General features: G+C 38.3%; 2 protein-coding genes and 1 long non-coding RNA gene across 6 annotated transcripts in view; 2 read left to right on the top strand and 1 right to left on the bottom strand.

The window, feature by feature from the left end:
* Positions 1-24,218, top strand: part of RHOBTB1 (Rho related BTB domain containing 1) — a 216,825-nt gene that overhangs the window by 143,916 nt on the left and 48,691 nt on the right. The gene's annotated exons all lie outside the window — the stretch shown is intronic.
* ANK3 (ankyrin 3) overlaps positions 1-24,218 on the top strand; it is a 355,138-nt gene that overhangs the window by 53,562 nt on the left and 277,358 nt on the right. The window contains exon 1 of one of the 3 annotated variants that reach the window (XM_072040016.1): positions 4,833-5,443. The exons of the other annotated variants lie outside the window; for them this stretch is intronic. Within the exon in view, the coding sequence (XP_071896117.1) occupies positions 5,381-5,443 (63 nt within the window). The 5' untranslated portion in view covers positions 4,833-5,380. Of the gene's footprint in view, positions 1-4,832; positions 5,444-24,218 lie in introns of those variants that run through there. 3 annotated transcript variants of the gene reach the window in all.
* Positions 1-24,218, bottom strand: part of LOC140002798 (uncharacterized) — a 42,007-nt gene that overhangs the window by 9,652 nt on the left and 8,137 nt on the right. The window contains exons 2-3 of the long non-coding RNA XR_011810339.1: positions 18,117-18,231; positions 14,981-15,079 (exon numbers count right to left, since the gene is read on the bottom strand). This is a non-coding gene — a long non-coding RNA (uncharacterized lncRNA). The remainder of the gene's footprint in view (positions 1-14,980; positions 15,080-18,116; positions 18,232-24,218) is intronic.

Below are 24,218 nucleotides of genomic sequence, written 5' to 3' on the forward strand. Positions count from 1 at the left end.
ACATCCTGCTCCCCATCCCCTTCCGCCAGCTCAGGGTACTGGGTATCCAGAGAACAACCGGTATTGCCGCTAAAGACTGAGGCGAAGAAGGCATTGAGCACCTCCGCCTTTTCCTCATCTCTTGTAACTAAGTTTCCCCCCGCATCCAGTAAAGGATGGAGATTCTCCTTAGTCCTCCTTTTTGTGTTGATGTATTTATAAAAACATTTTTTGTTATCTTTAACGGCAGTAGCCAGATTGAGCTCCAGATGAGCTTTGGCCTTTCTAATTTTGTCCCTGCACAGCCTCGCAACATCCTTATAGTCCTCCTTAGTGGCCTGCCCACTTTTCCAAAGATTATAAACCCTCTTTTTTCTCCTAAGCTCAAGCCACAATTCTCTGTTCAGCCAGGCCGGTCTTCTTCCCCGCCAGCTCGTCTTTGGGCACGTGGGGACAGACCGTTCCTGCGCCATTAAGATTTCCCTCTTGAAGAGCGCCCAGCCTTCCTGGACCCCTCTGCCCTTCAGAACCGCCTCCCAAGGGACTCTACCAACCAGTGTCCTGAGCAGCACCAAGTCAGCCCTCCAGAAGTCCAATACAGCGGTTTACTGGTCCCCTTCCTGGCCTCGCCAAGAATAGAGAACTCCACCATTTCGTGGTCACTCTGCCCAAGACAGCTCCTGACAATCACATCCTCCACCAGTCCTTCTCTGTTTGTTTCTTCTCTTTGTATGAGATAACGAATCTCTACATATAGGCACCTTTGCAAACGAGCAGATTAGCACATAGGCTGTGTGTTTTCATCATAATGAAAGTTAACAAAGTCAGTAATGGTAGTACTTAAATTGTGTCTTTTTAAACAGATGAAAATCAACTAATGGAATTTGAAAATGAATTCATATTGACCTCAGAACTTTCTTTTAGCCTTCAATGTATTTTTGAAATGCTTTTTTCACAGTTGTGAAAATATACATAAAAGGGGATATGACTTGTAATTGTATTTTTTTTTTTTTTTCTTTTCTTTTGTAAGAGACTGGATTAGAGTTCATTTGCCTTCCAGTCTGAGTACATACTCCATTCCTGTCAAAGTAATACCGGATTTAACCTTCAATTTTGCCTTGTTGTGATAAAGAACATTGCTTGAGATGCAAGAGAAAATACTAGGCAGTCAATCTGTAAAGTGATTTGACAGTAAACTTTGAGTATTTTAAATTATTTTTGCAGACTTCTACCCAGATAAAAAGCAAGCTGGCTTTTTTTTTTTTTTTCCCCTCTGTTCTGCTTTCTCCAAGCTAGCCGTCCTTTAGCTGGACTGTGAAGTTGTTCAGCTATTTGGATGTTTTGGTAAATCAAGAAACTCTGTAATAGCTGTTCTTTTTAAAACCCCTTGCACACAGTTACAAAACAGGTCACCAATAACAAGTTGCGTACCCCCTTGGTTCTTGCATGCAAGTCACTCTAATTTATAAATAGAAGCGTACTGATAGACAGAACTTGGCCTATCCTGTTGTCCTCTTATGCGAGTTATTTTGATTTAAAAATAGAACTGTCCTAGTAGATATGTATCAACGAGGTTGTGAAAGTTCACTTCTAGACTCTACTGTAATTAAGCAGTAGGTTAGAGGGAGCAGTGTTCTCATTAGTAACCTGAAGAGTTTTAAATTATGATAGTATTAATTTCCTTTTTCAAATAGCTATGCAATTGCAAAGTGTTAACTTGTTCCTTTGCTGTAGCTTATCAGAATATACCTGAACATAAAGATGCGTTTCCACAAAGAAGTAACTTCTGTGAGCATTACTTAAGGACCATATAAACAGTAGATAGTAATTGTGATTTGTCATTTATCAGACTGTTCCTTTGGTCACAGCAGCTTTGCTATATGTTTAAGCATTGACTCTTTATGAATGGCTGTGATTATTTAAAATACTTAATATAATTCTGCATGGGTATTGCAGTCTTTTTTTTTAAATTGGAGCTCACTTCTGATTCTAAATCTTCGTTGATTTCTGTTATGTTTCAGAAATCTGTGTTTTTTTGTTTTTATTTTGTTTTTATTCAGGTATTGTGTACCAGCAGCAACTTAATGTGTACAGGAGACTTCCTGGAATAGGATGTTAAAGTCTTTATTTTTTTCAGGCAATCCTATTTGATTTTTTTTCTCACTTAATTTCTATTACCTTAGGCATTTAAATATGCAGATATGCTCAGAATATGCTGAAAGCCTGGGGATGGAAGATTAATTTGAATAATTTCTGTAGTATAATTTTATAGATGGACGAATGTCAGCAGCCACTAGATAGTTTTACTACCAGAAAGAATTTTTATGGACTTCAAATCAAAGCATGATATGAAGATTATTTTTTTTAAAAGCCTTTCCTAATCTAATATTTAGCTTCTCCTGCTGTCATATTGACTTAACCTGGAGTAAAAACTTTGCAATTTTTTTAAGCTAAGGAGGAAATGAAACAACACATACATAGGAGTTCAATGTTGACATGTGAATGATTCCTTCAAATGGGAGAAGATAGATGCAATAAAATTTCAGCTAGGTTGCTATGGTTAACTGAACAATATGAGGGAAGAGAAGTGTGAGATCTTTGAGTGTCTTGTGACTATAAGATCTGTATTTCTTCATCTGGGTTTTTCCTTCTTGTTCTAAATATACCTATGTTGAGATTATTTATGTTTGTGGAAACAAAAGGAATGAGAAGAAAGGAAAAATAAAAGGGATTATGTAATAGGTAGCCTGTGACAGTATTGCCATTTCAGAAATGATTAAGTGCCCTGGAAGTTAGCAGCAGGGCAGAAGAATTCTAAAGCCTAATAAACATCTTTATCTCATGGACTGTACCAAAAGCTACACAGCTAAATAACCGAAGTTCAGCAGGAACCCGTGACATTCCTCAGCCTGCATACTTGAGCACAGTGAATAGTTTTCATGTGTCAACTTCTTGAGAGCTAACAGGTTGCTGTGGAAAGAGGACTTTATTTCTATTTATGCAGAAGCATGGCTTTATTTTATGACCTTTTCATTTTAAAAATGCCTTTACAGGCATAAAATTAGCTAAGCATGCCACAAATTACAGATGCTTTCTTTTAACTAGTCATTTCAATGTAGCAGAGCTTTAGCTTAGTTTTGGAAAACACACTTATATTGCACTTGATCTCTACCTATTCAGACTTATTTCAGAAAATGTTAAGTGTTGCCCAGGGGTACACATGCAGAGTAAAAACAGTCTTGAAGAAAGGAAGTTTGTTTTTCATGTGATTAGGATAGAGTGGTATTCCGAGTGTTTAAGCATTGTTTTACCCACTGTTAACCAGCAGAGAGCACTTCAGTTTATAAGATAACATTAAAAAAAAAAAAAAAAAGGCTAAATTGGGAAAGGCTGGGGTTCTTTTTCTCTCTCCGAGACAGCCATTAAAATCCAATTGCCTGTGAAAATCAAACTTCTGGATTTGTTTATCATCCATCTTGTTTGCACTTTGTACAGAAATACCACTTAAGTATAAAATCTATTCTATTTTATGCTCATGAATTAAGAGAAGATTCGAGGTAAATTTTATCAGTGGTCTCTTGATCATGTTTGTTTAAACTTTGCGTTGTATGAGGTACAGTTCCTCAAAACATCAACCTTACGGGGTTCATGTGGGGAATTGTCCCTAGTTTGGAGCCCCAGGTTCAGGTGGTGCAGGCCTGTTTCTAGTACATTCAGACAGTGGGCATGAGGATTTGCTGGCAACACACACACAAAACAGCCTCCATGTGATGGTGCTGTTGTGGTTGCTCACTGAAATTATTTGTAGAGAATGATACAAGCTTTGAGGCAAACAGCATGCATTATTTATTTATTTATTTTGTCTGTGGCATGTTTGTTGGTTGTCATGAGTAAAATGCTACAGAAATGGGAGTGAAAGGTGGGGAGGTGTGAAGATGGGAAAAAGGATTCTGATGGTCATCCCCAAGCCCATCAGACCAACCATGTGTGAACTGGTAAAACAAATGAACAAAAACTTCATTGTAACTGGGTACCTATGATGTGACCAGAGTCCTCAGCAATGGGCAGATTAGAGTGCTGCTAACTCAGTGGTATGAGAGCAGTGGATGAGGCTATTGTGTGACCTCTGATAGATGTTCTGTATTCTGCCTCTCCCCCCCTCCCCCTTCCCAGCTCCCCTCCCAGCTTCCTTGGTGGGAGGAGAGCTCCTAAGGGGGAATATAGGAATCTGTCCATGTATGTATAGAGAAGTACACAATTTTAAGTGTGGTAATGACATAAATGAGACATCTTGTGAATAACTGCTGTCATGGATGTTGATAATGCATGCGCTGTGTGTTACGTGGCTTAATGGGCACAGACTGGAGAGAATTCTTACGAAGTCTCTGACCTCTCTTGCTTTTTTTTCCCATGAGACTTGTAGGGAAGTAGCCAAACTGTTCAGTGGAGTAGGTCAGCAGCATGTGGAAACATGATCTGAAACCTGCCAGTCATGCACACATATGAGGCACGTAACACTTCTGTGAAAGAGCGCTGCATTAGTGGAGAGATTACAAATCCTGTCATAGGAACAGGCATACAAGGGAGGAGCAAGCTCTCACAGGCAGGGGTAGTTGTAAATACGTGTTTTGCTGAAATACTGCTGCTGCTTTTATGAGATGAATAATTAATATTTTAAATTGTGCATTCAGAGTGGTAATTTGCAGGTCCTTTGGATGGGTATATGGAGCTGCTGGAAACGTAAACGTCTCATCTAGCAATTTCTTCAGCAGCGTGTTGTGCCTTTTATTGTTTGAATCTGCCTGGGAGTGGCTTTAAGATCCAGTAACCTGATCTTTTATCACTCTCGGAGGCTTCCTTTTCTGGCATGCCCTGATGCATTCAACACATGTCGGTATTGTACATGACCGGCAATCAGAGCAATTCAGGCTCACTTTCTGCGTCTGCAAGAAACGGCAAATCATCCGCTGGTGAACGCTTCTCAGACTTGTCAGCCGTCTGCAGCTAATTTCTGTGTGGCTCATCAACCCCATTTAGGAGACTGGAAGCAGCGTGGATGACCAAGCTAGGAAGCGTTGTCAAGATCTTATCTCAGGAGTGAAGACTAGTTAAGAATGAAAGAGGAAAATGTTTTCTCTTCTCTTTAGAAGAATCACAGACTGCTTGATGTGAGAACACCCAGTTTCTCACAGAAGAAAACATCAAGGCTATGAGCAATTCAAGTCAGTGCAGGAGAAGCAGAGACTGGCTTTAAACAGCAGTTATTCTATTACTTGCCTGAGAAACGTCAGCAGATGGACTTTGGTTTCAGAGCTGTGAATATTTGCAGTGGCTTTGCATGTTGGAATACAAGCAGTGATCTCTTCTATTCCCCTTCCCCTGTATATTTACCTGCTGAAAAATGAGTGAGGAAGCAAAGGAGAAAAATGCTAAACCAGCTCACAGGAAAAAGAAAGGAAAAAAGGTAACTCCCTGTACAGACAATCTTCCATAATGCTTTTTTTTCCTCCAGTCATTTTGTGTTCTAAGCAGTTTGCTTCTGGGTGTGGAGAGGCTTTGGATAATAGAAGAAGGATGATGGTAGCATCGGGATGGTTTTGTTTATGCTAGATGCTGATGGGTGTGTTCTCTGCTAGAATCAGTATACCATCAAAACTCAGTTATTTCTGCATTATTTAAATACCCCAGTGTTTAAATATGTTAGTCATAGAATTTCAGGGTGGCTGTAGATTTCCTAGTGTATTCCAAACCCAGGATTAACAAGTAAACAGGTGTCTAAATGAAGCCTTATCTAAATGAAAGACTGATAATCAACATGTGTTCTTGGAAATGAATATTAGGGACATCACTAAGAAAATAAAGTTTTACAAGAAGTACTTTAAAAAGACACATTATTTAATTGTATGTCACTTCAATTGATTTTATATATTTTGGGGCTTAGAAATTTCGTGGCTAAGCTAAACTCTGGAATAAAATTCCAGTTTCATTGGAGACCATTTATGTTATGGCTTGTCTGTTTGCCTGAAACTGTACGTGGATGCATTTGGTAGATTATTGCCTTCTGTGTTGCAGTTTTTGATTTCCTGATATCCATTGAATTTTCTTCCTCCCATTTTGAAATGGGTTATTTTCATGTGTTTATACTCAAGAGCCAGATTATCAAACCTAGGAAGCTTACTTCTTCCTTTTTTTTTTTTTTTCTTATTATAAATAATAACTGAGTATATTAATTTATAATGTGAATTACCTCAACTACTGTCAAAAAAGGCATAAAAAGGCATATGAAAGGCGTGTTATTGTTGTAGTTAACATATCGAGATTCCCACCCTTTATTTTCTGAGTGTGTTTGCCTTCCTATCATTTGGAAGTGTGTGACAGCCTCACACTTAATCCATTTCCTTGGTGAGGGACTTAATAGATTGTCAAAAATGCAAATTAAATCAGATTGGCCTCTCTATCCTGCCAGAAAAGTAAAGAGCAGCTCTGGAGAGGAAGCAGGGGAAAAACACAATTTTAAAACACTTTTAATGGTAAATTAGGATACCTTCCTGACATATCAAATGTTTCCGTCGGGCGTGATACATTGCCTCAGGGATAGAGGAGGTCTAGAAGTAAATTCTGGGATGGGTTTTAAACTTGGAACATGTTAATATTTTTACTGTATTACACACAGTATTTTTATGGTATTTAACAATCTAGCTGTGGTTGTATAGTACAGAGCAAATTTTATCACTTATCTTGCATATAGAGCTGTCTTCCAGAGGACCAACCAAACAGCCAACAAGAGAGAGCAGCCCAGGCAATTTAGGATGATGCCAAGTTGGGAGTCTCATTGTTCTAGCAGTGGCTGGTGACAGTTCACCTGTATCTTCGCCCTATGAAGGTGGTGTTCCACCTGTGGGAAGGAGGCTATGGATATCCTGTCCGAATCCTCCTTCTGCTGACTGGTACGGTGTCACTGCTCTCAAGGGAGAGAAAAACTGTCAGACGTGTTTACATTCATGAGTTACTGCTGTGAGCATTGAAGGCCAATGGCATAACGCTTTAGTTGATGCCTTCCGAGGTGATGTTAAAGCTCGCCCTTATGTGCATTGAACCTTTACCGCGTGAACTGTAGCGAACACTGGTGTGTGATGGCAGACAATTACATTTCAATGGGGATGTGGCTAGAGCTTTCTAAACCTATGGAAGTTGTTGTTTCACTGCTGTTTGATTTTCTTAATGCTGTTGGAATTGACTGTTGCTGGGCTATGCTGTGTCAGGCTTAGGTGTGTCCCTTGTGACTACTGCATATCAAAGCTGCTTATAATGTCACTGTTAAACACAGGCTTGTGCCAGAATATTCCCAATGGAAAGGGAAATGCTTTGCTTTTCTTTTCAACAAAGAGCAGCCATTTCTTCTGGTCCTGGCAGAAAATTTCCCTGCTTTTCACAATTCATTGGAGAAGTAGCTTATTTTGATTCAGAAGATAAATCTCTGGATGGCCAACAAAGAAGCACTTAGTTAAGTCAGAAATGTTCTCCGAGAAAAATGTAACAAACAAATGATGTTCATTGGCTATAAACCCCTGAGACGGGTGAAAACTTAATGGAGTCTGTGATTCCAGTGAGTCAGGTCTCTTCTTAGGAGTATGTATCCTGAAATGGGTACTTGCGTGGTCTTCTCCCTGTGCTCTTTAGATAGTTGCTTTCCTGGTAGCTGCGTTGTCTCCACATTTAGCCTTTCCTTTACCTTCTGTCTTACCTTCAGAGCTGAGAGGTGGCAAGTCTTCCTTCTTCAGCTGCTGAGGTACTCATTTATATCCCGTTCCCCCTTCATCACCTCTTGGTTTTCCTGTTCTTAGGCTTTTTCTGAGCAGAAAAGCAGGAAAAAAAAGACGCTGGAAGAGCCTGGGGTATAGCAATGGAAAGCTCACAGTCTGCCATAGCAAAATCACAGTCAGAAGTGTGCTCTGAATTTGCAGTTTTATCACTAACCACAAAAATAACCCTTAACCTGATGAACACAAAGGCATACAAATGTACCATGTGTTTAGAACAGGCTGGCAAAAGCCTTTCTGCAATCTGCAAATGTGTTAAAAATTTCAAGCTAGTCTGAGAGGATGAAGAAAAATCAGGTGGTGGTGCAGAGATTTATTTTGAAGGATGGACAATTCAGATGAAAGCAGAACATATTGCCTTTAGCCCTGCAATATTAAGGGGGATACAGATTTCAGAAGATGAAGGTACCACATCAGTATTTATTGCTGAGGTTACACTGAACAGGATTAGTTCTGATGGAGAAGGAAGCCTAACTAGTTTTATCTTTATTTCACCCTTTGGGGTTCCTTTCTAGCAGCAGCCTGTCCCTCCTATACTTGACATTCAGTTGTCTTGCAATTTTCAGCCATGCTCTTACCAAGTCAGTATTCTGGAGCTGTCAGGTTGAATCCCTGGGCATTATGGAGTAGCTTTATCTTGTATGTTTGTGTCATCACTTTTCAGCATATTTTGGAATGTCAGTGGTAGAAGAGCATTGAACTCGGTTGTCACTAGAGATTTAAGATGTTTTGATTTTTTTTTTTTTAAACAAAAGTAAGTATTCCTCTCTTGTTTCAAACTACCAGAATGCAATTATCCATGAAAATGCTGGTGGTCCTTCGAAACTCTGAAAGGTAATCAGAATTGTAGGAACAAGAAACAAATCAGACCACCGCAAAATTCCTGTAGTGTATGATCCTCTTCCATTTACTTTTAGTTATCTGTCAGCCACCAGTTGGTTCTTCGTGGGAAATTTCATACTGAACTCTCATACCAGAAGCCTTACTGGAAATACTAGTTTTGTTGTGGGGGATCTTCTGTTCTTCTCTTTGATTCCTCCCTCCAAGATCTTCAGACAAACAGCACAATGGATGTTAAAAATGCATCTCGTGACACACATAAGGCACAAATCAGCCATGGAAATTCCAAACAGAAATGCCTAAGTTTTCTTGAATGTACACAGGTTAAGAGCTGAGCTCTTAACAAGATTCTAGAATATTCTGTGTACCAATCCACCTCACTGCCTTATTAGTGAGTTGTTAACTGTAATATCATTTTCAACATTGTGTTCTGCTGCTTTATATAAAATATAAATATGCCATACAGAGAGGAATGAGCTGTGAATGCAGCAGATTGGAAATCTGTGCCTGGCATCACAATGTTTATAGCTGCCAACATTATGATTTTGGACTGGTAGAGGACATTTAACTCAATCCACTTTTTTTGAGCCAGTAGCCTGGGTGTACTACACTGAGAGGGCTCACTACAATGGGAACACGCTTGTAATTTCTGCTAGGGGTTCTTTGCTCTGTTGTATCTCCAAAGTTTGACTTGGCAGAATTAGTGTCTGTCTTTGGTGGGGGGGTCTTCCATTATCAGACAGCTGAAAATCTGGTCAGCAGTGTTGTTACTGGGATGTAAAACTTCAGGGGGCATTTTGGTGGGGTAGAGGCTGAAAGGTCAGAAGTTCTCTTGGGTATGGTGAGACATTTTCCCACTGTAGTAAAAATGTAGTGTAAGTAGTGGTATGGGAGACAAGTTCTCACCGTCTTTTATGGGAACTGGGTGAGATCCTTTACAGGCAAAGCCTACCTTGACTAAAATAGCATCACAGACCTCACGATTGAGGACAATATTTAGGGGCTTTAGGTCTTGGTATTTCATCTTTATGTTATCAAATGATTAATCTGTGTATGAATTATAGTGGGGCTTCTGGTGATTGCAACTCAGCACCTGTAAGGTCATGATGATGAGAAACGGTTTTTTGTTTCTGAGATACGTGGTGATATCAAATCACTGACTTTTTTTGAGCTGTTGCTTTTACAATTTGAGTTACTGATTTGATTGGTTGCTTTGACAAACCATGGTTTATCTGTGTTCAGTTCTTACATGCATTATGGTTGTTGGAAGAGAACATTCACTGCTGTTTACTCCCAGTGGAGAAATACTTACTGCTAATGGTAAAGAAAATGTTCGTGGTACATGTTCCTACATTTTTCTTGTGGCTTTTAATTTATTCATAAAAATAAACTTATTTATTTGAGTGGTTTCTAAATTTAAGTTTTTTCCTCAAAAGCTGAGAAATTAAAATCTACTTCAATTTAAGAAATAAAAATGCAAAAAAGCTCTAGAAGGATACCATCTCTTATCTTAGCATAAACCTTATTTGCTATGTTGTTATCTTTTGGGTTTGTGTGGAGGAGAAATGGTTCTCAGACTTAAATTTGACTGTATTGTGGTGGTCGTAAACCTTAACATGTCAACAGATCCTGTGCTGAGAACTGAATTCAATGACATGATAAACAGATTTGTTTTGGCCTTGCTTGCTAATATCTACATGTACTTGTTCAGATTGTAGTGTCTGTTTTATCAATAGATTTTTTAGCCCCACATTTTTAATAAACATATTAAAGAAAAAAAAAAGAACAAATAGCCCTCAGAACTTCTGGAAGATACTCCTCATTTGCATGTCCAAATAGTGAAGCCCCAAAATAGTAGAAAAACATAATTTTCAATAATTATGACTATTCTCAATTGCTTTAAAACCAACCAACCAAAACAAAACCACTTACAACTTCGAAATTCTGTTCCTCTGAAATAAATGCATTTCCATTTTCTTGCCATCTGCAACTTACTGAATTGTCTCAGAAAATTAAAATATACTGATTCGTGTCACTTTGATCAGAAAATCACTTTGGTACATGGTAATATTGTCTTTGTTTTCTTTCTATCAAACTGGAACAAAATAATAATTATATACATATAAAAGCAAGTCAAGTATCTTATTGTTTTGAAATGAATCATTTCAAATGTTCATTTTCCCTGGAAAAAATACTTTCTAGTTGACATTTACCTGGGGCTAGGAGCTGTTGACTAATGCTACTGAAGTCGGATAATGTGGTTTAAAAAATTGCAAGTAGATGATACTGTCATTCTATATAAAATGAAACAGCAAGGTGTTATGTTATTGAATTTTTAACATAATTCACTCTGTAGATAAGTGACAGAACTTGTAACCTGAGTGACAGTCATTCCATTTGCTGTTAAACTAAAAAAAAATCATGCTGAACAACACATGATTTTCTTCTTAAAGTCTGTTTTTTTACAGAGGAACCCAGTTGTTTGGGAGAACGTGAAACTTGAGTGCAATTCTTGGATCCTATGACATAAGGTCATCCTACAGTTTTCAGCTTTTTCCAGAAAATTCAGCTGTTGAATGGCCTTTGCCCTTCTGAAGAATAGGTGTAGGAAGTATGAGAAGTGCAATTGTCTAAAGTGCTTTGGCTGATTTTTGTCTCATCTTCATCTTATGGTAAATTGCAACAGTAATCAAATATGGAGAAAACAACCATGTTAAAAGGACACAAATCAGTTTCCTTTAAATGTGTTTAAAATGTAGGAGTTTACTGCACTTTCCTAAAAGACTTCACGTGAGTAAAAGTGAAGCAAAGATCAGCCAGTATCAAGCTGTCATCACAGAGAAGGGGTGTTAAGGACTCATTACGCTGAAGGTTTGTACATGGGTCAGTTCTCCCAGTGCCTGAAGTAGTACTGGAAGTAGTATTGGGTGCATTTCCCCTGGTCTATGAGCTTTGATCCTTTGGGTAAATAATATAATCAAATGCTTTATTCTTGTGTCTTCTTGCAGCTGTCTATTTCCCTGTGGTTAGTATTTATCCCTTGTTGGTAGGTTTTTTAGTTACAGGATTTACCATACTTAGCCAAATTTTGCTTCCTTTGTTGTAGGGGTTTTCCTATTGCTTGAATGATCATGTTCCCAGCTATAGGACTAGGTGCTTCCCAGCATTGCTTTCTGAAGCCTGGGTTGCTCTTCTTTCTTCCATTTCTTTTTCAGCATTTCCTCACTGGGTTGCTGAGCTGTTCGTTCCCTTGAATGATCTTGGCTGTCACCACATGTCTTCCAACAGCGAGTTGCTGGCCAATCTGTTCAATCTGTTTGTGGGTTGAATTTTCTATTCTCCCAAGACTTTCCTTGAGTTGAACCAGATACCTTACAGTGGGTTTCACTCTTCAGAATGGAGCTTGTATGTTTTAAATCACACTGTCACCCAAAGGACTGAGTCCCCCCCAGGATCTGGTTCCTTGGTGGCCCCTCCTGGGTACAGCGTGGTAGTGCGAGTGCAGCAGGCAGTGCTCCAGGCTGGTTTGTGTGTGGGTCGCTGTTGGTGCCTCGTGCCTCAGCTGGAGGACTTCCAGGGTCATTGCCTCCAGAAGCTGGACAGTTGCAGTCCAGATCAGATTGTTTCCTTTCGCAGTCAATTGTTTTATGTACAACTAAGTTAGACTTAGATTGGGTTAGAGAAAGTGAGTTTGAGATACAGGAAACACAGTGGATGAGCTTCAGTTACATACTGAGTTCTGCAGTCATCAGTGGGACAGGAAGTGATGTAAATGTTTCTGCAACAGCCTGTATGTTAAACCACTGCATAAACTTCAGCTTGCTTCTTAGCATGAAGGGTCTCCCTTTTCCGAAGTCTCTGAATGATGTGGCTATGGAATTCATTAGGTCTTAACAACAGCACCTAGGTAGGTGTGCCAGGTGTTGAAATGCTTACCACACTTATATCTTGAAAATAAATGCTTTCAGTCTGTCAAATATAGATTGAGAAAAGTAAATACATCTGGGTTATCCCCCTTTCACTTCCAAAGAGCCTGTGTACTTGCATTCCCCTTCCTGGACATGGGCTTGTTCCTCAGTCTCTTTAGCTCCCTTGTGCTTTGTGGAGGTGGTGGTGGTAGAACCTGCAGCCTTCCTTCACTTCTGGCTGCCTGCAGACAGCAGCAGGGATGGTGCTGCGGTTTCAGGGCCTAGAGAAGCAGCACCCTGCCAAGAGGGAGCTAGCTCTATCACATTCTTGGTGAAAGTACCAATTTATCTTAGCAATCAAGAGAGACTATTACCACAGTAAGCAACCTAGGTTTTGATCTTTTTTTTTTTTTTTTTTTTTTTTTTTAAGTATTTTGGAAACTCAGTGTTCATTGAAAACTCTGTAGTATGCTACTCTTAACTGTTCAACCTTCCAGTTGCCAAACAGCTTCAGGCTTTAACTCTTAATGATATATAAAACATTTCAGTAAACTCGTAAACGTTAGGTCCTTATTTCAAATGATGATGTTTGCTATCTGATCAAATAAAAAATGTGATGAATTCTTTTGTCACTCTCAGGTGCTGGGTCACTCAACTGAAAGTAGGTTAAACTGAAACAGGCATGATTTGGTAACCTTTATTTCCCAAAGAAGCTCAGGTCAAACCCTGCCTTATTCCCTTTACACTGAAGAAGACAAACAAGCTGGCTTGATTGGGGGAAAACTACAAATGAGACATTTTCTTTAGCATTTCTCTTGATATATAATACACACTGTTTTGTTATATCTAAATTAAATGCATAGCTAAGTATACTTAAGACACTTTAAATTAAGTGTTACCATCACTGACTTGTTTCAGGTTTGTGCTTACAAGAGATTTTGGCTGCTGAGAATTCTCTATAGCACATTGGCAATTTGTGAATGTAAACAAGGATTGATTTGGATACTTTTTTTTTTTCTTTAAGGAGCTATTTCATGATAGGGAATTGGAGTGTTTCATAGTTTTGTTTACAACTATTGTTGGGGTGGGTAATCATTTTTTGGGAGATGATGGTTATATAACTTGTGTATTGCTGTCTTGTGTGTGTTGGCCTCTCCTAGTTTAAGGGAAGCTTACCACAATGTCAAATTAACAAATCACTGCAAGCTGTGTTCCTCTTTTTAGCATACATCATTCACGGAATAATAGTGTTTGGCTGTTTTTCCTAACAAAATTATATGAAAAACAGAAGCTAAAAAGACAACCATTTTGCTTTACTAGCTGGTATTTGTCTAACTTCCCCTAATGGCATTTTAGGGACATCCTCTTAGTCAAGGAGTAGTTGATGCTTTTAACTGAAGTTGCCTCACTTATTTCTGTTGGTTGGTTTCTAAATGAGGAAGTGTTTCTAAAGAGATCCTGAGCATATACAGGTTTCACAGTATTGGTAAGACACATTTAATCTCAACGACTCTAGTGCTGTGTGAATTTTTAATTCTCTTGCACTCAGTGGGAGAGGCAATGGGATAACCTGTGAAAAGAGGTGGTGGCGAAGTGGGATTCTTCAGAAGATCTGCCCAGGATTGCATTTCCTTGGTCGGGAGCCGGGGCAGTATACTCACCACCTTTAGCTGGCTTCCAGTTTTTTACTTGCTTTCTTACCTTTGGCTGGGTGTGTGCCTGGGCTTGTTTGCATATGAAGAGCGTGTGGACATGCTGATCTTGCAGGCCATGAGAGTAAATAACATTTGCTAAAATACTTTAAAACAAGAGGTACTATATGCAGTGAGGATGAAATTTATCCTGATGGGAGATGATCATCTTCAGGCAAAATCTCAGCTGCACGGGAAGGAGGACGTAAACACAGAATATGCCCGCTCCCTTAAACAGCCTTGTAACTTCATTTACTTAATTACTGTTGTGTGTGGTTAGGAGGCAATATCATTAAAGTATTTGTAGTACAACACCAGGGTGGAGTTGTAGGGGAAAGCCTTAGTGAATAGAGCAGTGTCAGTCTGAATGGTTTTCAGAGAAAACATATCAAAGATGGTTTGCATAATTCTGGTGGCTGGTTCCGTTCTCCCTCTGTGGAGTTGGAGGGAAACATCCTAGAGAGTGGCTTCATTTAATTGTCCTTTTATTATACAAAAATCTAAATATGAGGATGGCAGTCCACCCTAAACCACAGTGGGATCCAGCTGTTCCAGTCATCCATGTACCGCAGTTGTTACAAAGTAGTTTCTTAGGTCATTTTTGTCTAACATTCAATTTTTCAAATAATTTTAGTTGAGAACATTTCATGCTCTTCCTATGTCTTCATTACACAATTTTTGTGCCACTCATTACAATGAATTAATGAACTGATGAGTACCAGAGACAATGCAAGTAACTAACCTCTCTTCCTTTCAGAACCGCATATGCTGCACCTCACCCCTTCTCATTAGTTTCTTTTCCACGCCAGTTGCACACAACTTCCTGGCATTTCCTTGCCACCTGGTAAGGAATGATATTCTGTCATTAGGAACATTAGCTGAAGTAGTTTTGGAAGGGTAAAATGCAAAGATACATTTCCTGGGCAAGTGAACATAGTAGTTTTTACTTCATAGCCAAGGGAGTCATTCTATCAGACTAGCAGGTACCTAAAATGTGCCTTATGTAGGAAGAGGAACAGTCCTTGGAGAAATATAAAGATTTCTATTATTTTAGAATGCATTTATGGAACACAAAAATAATTTGTGCCTTTCTTTAAAAAGAGAGTGGAAGTATGGTGAGGGTAAATTAGTGATAGTTTCAAGTAACAGACAGCTAATGGGTAGAACAAAGATGTTATGGCTCACTCAAAATATGCTTTGTTAGCTAATCCAAAATTGATGGCTTTACTGATATTTTAACAGGAAGATAAAAGGGATTGCAAGGATAGTACTTCCGTTGGTTATCTTGTAAACAATTACGAGCAAAATATTTGGGAGAAGGTATCAAAGCAGCCATAGTAAAGTTAGGTTAAGTATGGTCTTCACAGGCTGGTTCTTGAAGCAGATTTCAATAGCCAGCTATGATATACGGTACAGGAGAAATACTCTAAACTTATGAAAATTGTGAAGTGTTTATTAAATAATTAGTTATGGCATCTCATATTTAGAAATGCAGTAAAATTAGTAACTCAGATTAGTAACTCAGTAACTCTTTCAATGAAGGTATCTGGTGATCAACATCTCATAACGAAAATGAAACCAACCAATGTCTGGTCATCCATGGCTACTGATGGAACCCTAGAATAATGAAGTGTTGTGTTTGCAGTAAGGCCTGTAGGGGTAATTTGTCTGGAAGCAGAACTTTTGAAAGTGGAATAACAGAACGAAACATTCTCTTTCATGATGCTATTGAAAAGAAATTGAGGAGAAAATCCAAGACTAAATCCAAGACTGACTCTGTTCAGGGTAACACTTAAACAGTAGCATAACTTCTCTTGTTGCCTTTAGGAGCATAGTTGAAGTCAAGAGTTTCAACCTTTGTTTTTACTCTGTTCTCAAATGCACCCATTGGATTGAGTAACTACAAGAGTGGTAGCCTGACCAGATACAAGCTGAACCTGTTAGCATTAGAGTAGTACTGGCAAATTACTGTTTTTGTTTTGTTTTGTTTTGTTTTTGGGGGGAATAAATTGTTTTGCTAATCATGATCGGTCAAGAAGCACAAATTTTCTTTCAGCAGAGACAATTGAAATTTTCTTTAGGAAGTTCTTAAGCCCTAGAAACAGTCCATTTTTGTTGCATCAACAATATTGTAAAACAATCTCAGAGCTCGGATTATGCAGGATGAAGACAGCTACTGCTATGCCCCCTAGTGTTTCATTAAAAAAAAAAAAAAAAACTTTCCACCTTGTCTAAGTCAAACCTTCATACTTACTACCAATGCTATTTGTCTATGCTTTTTCATGAGTCCAGCAGCTGCATGCTTCTGTTGCTTTTTCCTCTGAAGTTGGCTATGAAATAAGATCCCATGACTATATATATTCAGTTTACCTCATACTTCACAAGCATCTTCTGTACCCACGATCCGACTTACTGATACAGGTGTTTATTTCTTTCTCCATATCTTCTCCCTTTCTTTACATTACAAAGATGTATGTATTTTAATAATGAATGGTGTCCTTTCTATTTCTTCTAGGCTTTTCAATTGAGAATAATGTGAAAATTTGTAGTTCTATGAAATGAAAATGTCTTTACAATTAAATAGTTTACTCTGGGATGTACAATTATCCCTTCTGACATTTATATTTGCTCACACTTCCTTTTTGCAGTTGTTGGTTACAATAGAAACTTGAAAACAACATCAAGATGTTGCTCAACACTCTGGCTTCTTTTCTTTCTCATTTCTATATGCATGCATATGTATTTCTAAGGAAGATCCTTAGTGGCAAAACTGACCCCAATGTCAAACTAAACGCAGAGCTGGCAGGGTCAGGTTGGAGGGGAGGCTAGCCCTTTACAAGAGCCTTGACAGGAAGAGCTTCTGTGGGATGTGGCATCAAGCTATTCCCTGTAGTGGAAGCTGATCAAGAGGGCAGCATGGATTCTGCCTAAACCTGGGAGTGTGTGTTTTTATCAGCAGATAGCAAAGCATGGCATTTACAACACCTCATTGTAAACTGCAGCTAAATATGGCTATTTTTTGGAAATTATACTTAAGGAACCTATCTACTTGATACTTATAGACTACTATCAGTGCATACCAACAAATGTCAGTTGGTCATAAGCAAAAGGATGCTACTGACCAAGATATGTTCGAGGCAGGCACGCTGGCTGCCTTTAAAGAGTTCATCTAGTTCTAATCTTAAAAACAGAAGAGGGGAAATGCCACTCCGTGTTTTGGCAGACCATACAGCACAGGAAGAGCAGTGCTTCTCTGACTTGCAATGTTGTTGGCTGTGACTCCCACTGTTGTCAAGGTCAGCGGGGAAAGGAGGGGTAGGCACTATCCAGCTACCTTTGCTCTTGTGCCTCCTTTAGAGACCTCTTTTAGAGGTTCCATAGTATATTATAGTTACAAAACTGATTTAAAGCAGTGGCGTTTTCCTGCAATGGGTGATTTTTGGGGGGTAGCTGGGGAGGTTGGGAAGGATAATGGGATCTGGGGTGTGGGTCTTGACTATGGGGAGTAAGGTGGGGCAGGAGGACAAGAGTTCTCTGTTCACATAGTGCTTACCTCACTGCTTGGTTACTGCTTTTCCTTCTTAGGTCTTGTGCACACTTTTAGTTCTACCATTTACTTCATAGTGCACTTCTAAAGAGAAGTGTAAATCTGACTGGAAAATATGTGTCTAAAGTGTGGTCAGCTTATCCCTTATTGTCCCCCCCTTTGTTGTTTTTTTCAGTTTTACATTAGACACCAATAGATCTGTTAGGTCAGTTTGCTATGTTATAATATATATATATATTTAAAAAAAAAAAAAAAGGTAATAATAAGATAGCTTATAATAAATCCAGGAATAAACTTGTGTAATGCATCTCAGGTCTGTTTTTTCTCTCACCTTTTCAATTTACTGAGTACACTGAGAAGTCAAAAAGAAAAAGTCCCAGCTGGTTCTAGTTGTAGTAGTCCTGAAATAATCCTTTTTCATCTTGTCCAAGTCTCTGTAGAGCAACCTAAAAGGAGAGCAAATTTCAGTAAATAATTAAGCTATTTTGAATTACTAATGACAGCATTTCTTCTTTGCAGTCTTTTAAACTTTCTATAGGGTTGCTGTACCTTGCTTTTTAGTGAATTTAATTTTTTAAGATGACTTGGGGGGACATGATGACACATTATTTTACTAGTTTGATGTTTATACCATAATATTTACTTAGTTGAAATGTAGCATTTATTTCTAGGCATAATGGGACATGTGGAAAAAGTCTAGATGCAAGCTTGTCTTTTCAATATCTACAGTGCAAACTGATGAGAAAGACGCTGTATGAAGCAAATTGAATTTTTTTCTTTGAGTATGCTAGCCCCTTAGAATCCAATGATCATGAAAGTATAACAAATATATGGATGAAGCTGCAGAAATATCTGCTTGCAGCATTTAAATATTGCTTTAAACTGTAGTAAGTTTCTCAAATCTGGCCTGATTGTCCCTGGAACTTATGATGCCTCATGCATACCAAAACCTGTTAATGGCAAGACTTACTAATACATTGGAACTTCAGTGTTCTGTCAAACCTTCCTGCTTGCTTTTCTTGTCAATAATTTTTTGCCACCTGTGATACTTTTCATAGTTAAACACTAACCTACATTGTCAATGCTGAATCGTATGTAAATTGTAAAATCATTTAAGATTGTTTTTCAATCCATCAGCAGGAGTTTTGATTGAAAAAGGTGTCTTAAATTAGCCTTTTGTGGTGTTGAGTGTTCATTTGGTCATTTTTAATAGCTGATGGAAGGAATTGTGTAAAAGAATTGCAGTGTGTGCTGTGATTCTGCAGAGACTGTTTAAGATTCAGAACACAAGTTTCACTGATTTATAAATTCATTGAAAAATGATAATTCTTACTCCACCTATTTTGTTTAAAATGTGCTCAAGCTCTGTATTGGGTTGATGGAGTGCAGACAACAGTACAGGCAATTCTGACTTCTCTCAGCCTTGTTTAATTCAAAGACAATACTTCTGATTCTTATAGAACAAAAGTTCATAAAAATGGAAGAGTTCATACACTTGTCTGAATCAGGAATTTAACAGGTGCATGTCATCTCTGCTCATTTTTCAAATGTTCTCCTCAGCTGGGAAATAAGAAAGGGAATTTAGATAGGCACATGTAATATTTAGGTATTTTGAATATTCAGTCTAATGAGTACTGGAAAGGTGAGGACTAAAACTAAAATATCCTGAATATCATAAACTCAACAGGAAAATGCACCTCTTTAATTGCCACTCAATCTAGACAAAAAAAAAAATATGCGGTAATGCAGTGTCTGTGAGACTGTAAAACGTAGTTTGTGGGCTTTATGTCAAGTGCAGTTACTTTTTTGTCTTCTGATGTTTGCTAGTTTTGCTTGAAGCTATTTCACAGCTGGGAGGCACAGGACACGTTCTAAAATAGGCAACAAAATGTTAATCTATGAGGGACTGGAGTTACAGCACAAAATGTAGAATAAATACCATAAAAAACTGCTAAGAAACAAACAAACAAAAAATCTAAAACGAAAAAAACACCACCACTAAAAACTACTGCTGAAGACTCAGAGATGTAGTCCATACTTAAAAATTTCGAGTGAAACAGGGTTATACAGTAAGTACTCTGAAGGCTACCTTAAGTTATAGGAGAATAGGTTAGAATACAGGTCTGTAATACAGCTTTTTGCAACTCAGTGCATGAAAGTGCATGAATCTTTGTCCATTTCACCTGCCATCAAATTTAAGTCAAAGCTTTATAACCAGCACTGCACTATGGTAAGTACCAGAGTACCACAAAAAAAAAAAAGTTTATTTTACTGCCATGGCAGTATTGAATATTGAATATATATTTATATAAAGCCAAAAATTTCAGAAGGCAAACTAGGAGCAGAGATTATGGAGCGCTCAACACTTGAGCGCTCCACATCATCACTGAAGAGTGGGAGTTGCTTGTCTGTTCAGCAGTTTTAAATTCAGGCTACTTGCTTAGCCTGACTTACCCTGTGTGTTTTTTTAAATGCATCACAGCACACTTCTGTGAATGACTATTACAATGCCATTACACAGTTCTTTGCCATTCATAATGAAAGGCATACTGCGGAGTACATGCACAGATAAATTCAACAAAACTAGGGATGAACTTTTAATTAGAGCATGAGGGAAGGAGGAGTAGCTATTTGGGACATATTTTCACCTTGTCTTTATTTCTGAAAATGTGTGATGCTTCCATCTTGAGAAAAGCACTATCTGTGCATAGTCTGTTGGGAAAAGCATGTCTGAATGTTCTGATGAGCCCCTTCTCCATGCAGCTTCTGTCCCTGGAGTAACTCTCCTGTTACTTGGCAGTATCAGTGATCTGCCTAATAAACTGAATCAAGATCTCTGCTGTAGTTAGCAGACAGTCATGTACAGAATAGAAGAGGATGAAGATTCAGTCATAGTGTTAGCTTCATCTTTTCGTGAATTCATGAATTTTAGCAACATTTTTCTTTTTTTGAAATTTTCTGTCACTACTGTATGTGGTCTTGCAAGTATTTAACTTTTAATCTTGTTACTGGCCTACATTTCAGTGGAAAATGTCTTAAAAAGCTTGGATGTGTAAATGTATAAATTAAGTGTATTAAAAAAAGCTACAGTGATAAGGTTTGCATGTCAGAACTGTTTTCCTTTCATAAGCATGAAGCTGAATGTATAATGAAGTAAAATAGGAAAAAAAAAAAAGAAAACCCAAACAAGAAATTCTGCAGGTTTTTTTTTTAGGGACTGAGGATATAAGTGGCCACTTCTTTCAGAACTGTACACAAAAGAGTAGCCTTTTGCATTATTTTCTCATCTTCCTGAAGTAAGTAACTTGCAGATACTGCATTAATGACAACAGTAAATGATTCTGTAGATTGGTGAAGGCTATTAGTGTTAGGGAGATGGCAAGTTCAACCCTTGTTGCATCGTGGTCTTTTCCCTAGCACTGGTATTGGAAAAGACACCACCTTGTGCTGAGCTGGTTACACAACTGTTAAACTATAAAGATGATGCTACGTGAAAGTATTTCAGGAGCATTTCTATTAGTCTTGGTGAGACTGGAGTAGTGGTAAGCTCCTGAGAGTTTAGGACTGTATGGGCAGGGGAACCCAGGCCCCAGGGAGAGATAGGTGGGCCACACGCTGGCCATTGGCTGGACATAGGAGCCAGCATCATTCCACGTACAATGATCCATACCAGCTGTGCTATGCTACTGATCTGGATCAGACATTGAGGGGAGCAGGTATAGAAATCCTGGCTTCTTTCCTGCTTGGAATTGCTGTTTCTTCACAGCCAGTGTGTGGTATAGCTATGTGAAATATTAGCAGGCACCCAGCTCTCATGTCTAAACCAAAGTCATGAAGAACTGAAGAAGATTGTAGGATCGAGATTGTCTTGAAATTTTACGTAGTCTGATTCATTTTATCCTTGGAACATGCACACCCTGGTGGGATTTTTAAATAACCTTTGGATTTTTTTTCATTAAGTTAATGCATATTAATTCATGGCAGAATGAATCACATCTTGATTCATATTGTACACTGCTTGGATTTAGTCACTAACGCAGAAATTAAAGTGGTCCAAAAAATTATTAAATGTCATCTTATTCACTCAGTACTATTATTATGCATTTCTTCTAAGGTCAGGTTTTCATGATACAAATAAACACACAATTCCTCTAGTCCTTTAACACTAAATTTAAATCAAAAACTAATCTTCTCACCAAAAAGAAATGCAGACCTATTGTAATTGTGATGCAACATGAGATAGGTGATATATTCATGAAAACCATTGGATGGGAGGAAAGTATGGAAGAACTGAGCCGTTACTCTCTGCATCTGACTGCGTTGTTTCCCATAGTAATGTAGTACCAAATCCCAACTTTAGGTGATTAACACTCTTGCTTTGCTAGAAGAAAAATGTGACTACCATTACAGCAGGAAAGCAGTTGCAATATCCACATTTCACAGAACAGTTTTAAATGATTGTCTTCAGTAGTTCTATACTTGCCCTACTGAGGAGGAAAATAAGGTTCTGGAAATATGTGTAATTAGCATGCCAAATTTAGTGTTTTATCTTTTAACTTTAATTGTTTAAATGTTTGGGTTTTTTTGTTTGTTTGTTTTGTAAGCTTTTGTGGTTTTTAGGTTTTTGAGGTTTGTGGGACCTTCACACTTCATCTGAATTGAACAGAGCCTTTTAACAAGCTTCTGCCCGAAAAAAAAAAAAAAAAAAAAAAGTTGAGAAGTAAAAATGTAGTCAATGAGTTTTTTTGGGGGAGTAGGGGAGTGAGGGTGAGAGAAGAGGAAATTTGGGGCATCTGCCTTGAAAGTGGGTTATCTAAATCTGGCATGCTATTGCCTCTTTTTCTAAATTTATTGAAGTGAAAAGTAGATACATACTGTTTCTAAATCCAAATTTGCCATTCATTTCCTTTGTACTTGTGATGAATGGATATAAATGGCTACCAAATGTGCAAGGTATACAAAGACTGGTATACTAGCATTTGCTTGCCCCAGTTGTGTGGGAGATTCTGAAACATGTAGCTCTTAAAAGTAGAGACGAGGTCCTGTGAGAGTGCAGTCTTTCAACTCAAGGTAAGTTTTTTCCTCGAGTTATAAATACCTGGAAATGGAGTTTCTTGTATTTGCTTAAAAATCATCACAATTATACTTTCACGACTAATTTATAGTTTATATAGTGTTCATTTGAAGTTAAAAGGGACAGTGAAAGCATTTTTACAGGTCTTATGCTGCAGTATTTGTGTCTTCATATCTGAGCAGTCCACTAAAGTTAAAAGTGAGTATGCAACAATTGCTATGAATATAGGAACAACAATTTACTATATGGAGAGAGATCCGTGGTTTTCCCTTGCAGGTTTTTGATTTTATAACCACCCAGGAAGCAGCAGCTTGCTTACAGCCAGGACCTCTTATGACTTGTAAACATGATATGAGGGTGTGTAACAACAGTGAGTTTAAACTCAGCTGATAGTTCATCCGGTGAGGATTTACATTTTTGACTTATCTCCAACACTTCCGTTGCTTCACAGGGGCAAGGGTGTGCATCTGAGGCAGGCTATACTGGAAGGTGATAACTACTGCAGAATTTAGTCACACTCTCCAGGTGTTGTATTTTAGTACACACCAATGGTTGTTAAGTTCCTAAATAGTGCTAAGTGAATTAGTAGTTTTGGGGAATTACATGAATTCTGTACTCACACTTTTTTTTTCTTTTAGCATTGCTGTGTATTCATTTTTTGTTTCCAAAGCATTTATTTCATAATCACTATTGTAAAACCACACACCTTAGGACTCTTAAATAACTGGTTAACCAAGGCCCAAAATGGCTTTTCATTTTAAATGTCTTGGTAGCCTCTAAGCAGATTTTGGTTGACATGACAACTTTGCTTTGATTTTTGCTGGAAAATGTATACATCTCTGCTGTACAAATGATTGGCACTTCACTAATTTTAAGTAATTCAAGTAATTATTGCAAGCAAATTTATTCAGTAGCATGATCTGTTGCCAGGATAAGCATTAGCACTAATGGCCATCTCAGCAAAAGCTTCTGTGGCAGCACAAAATGGCAGTGCTGGCAGTCTTTTTTTTTTTTTGTGATGAATTACATTGTGAAAACCAGTAGTCTGCATACTTGTGGAGAAGCAAGAAAAGTACATTCAATTTCAGCTGAAATTTAGAAACCAAACCGCAGGCATATAAAAATCTCTGCCTGCAAAACACCTTCTCTGGACTACAGTAGTCCTTTAAGCAAGTGTGCTATGTTTGAGTTGTGTACCAACGTAGTGCCACAGTCCCAGCTGTGTTCAGGCAAGATGTGGCCAGAGGGGCTTGCCATTGCTTTCAGCCCTCAGAATGTCCTTCCCAAGGCACAAGCATTCTCATCTGCTCTAAGAACGAGGAAGCCTGATGATAGTTCCTGGGGTGTGCACCCCTCCTT

This window comes from Anas platyrhynchos, chromosome 6 (assembly GCF_047663525.1).
Source record: "Anas platyrhynchos isolate ZD024472 breed Pekin duck chromosome 6, IASCAAS_PekinDuck_T2T, whole genome shotgun sequence".
Classification (NCBI taxonomy): domain Eukaryota; kingdom Metazoa; phylum Chordata; class Aves; order Anseriformes; family Anatidae; genus Anas; species Anas platyrhynchos.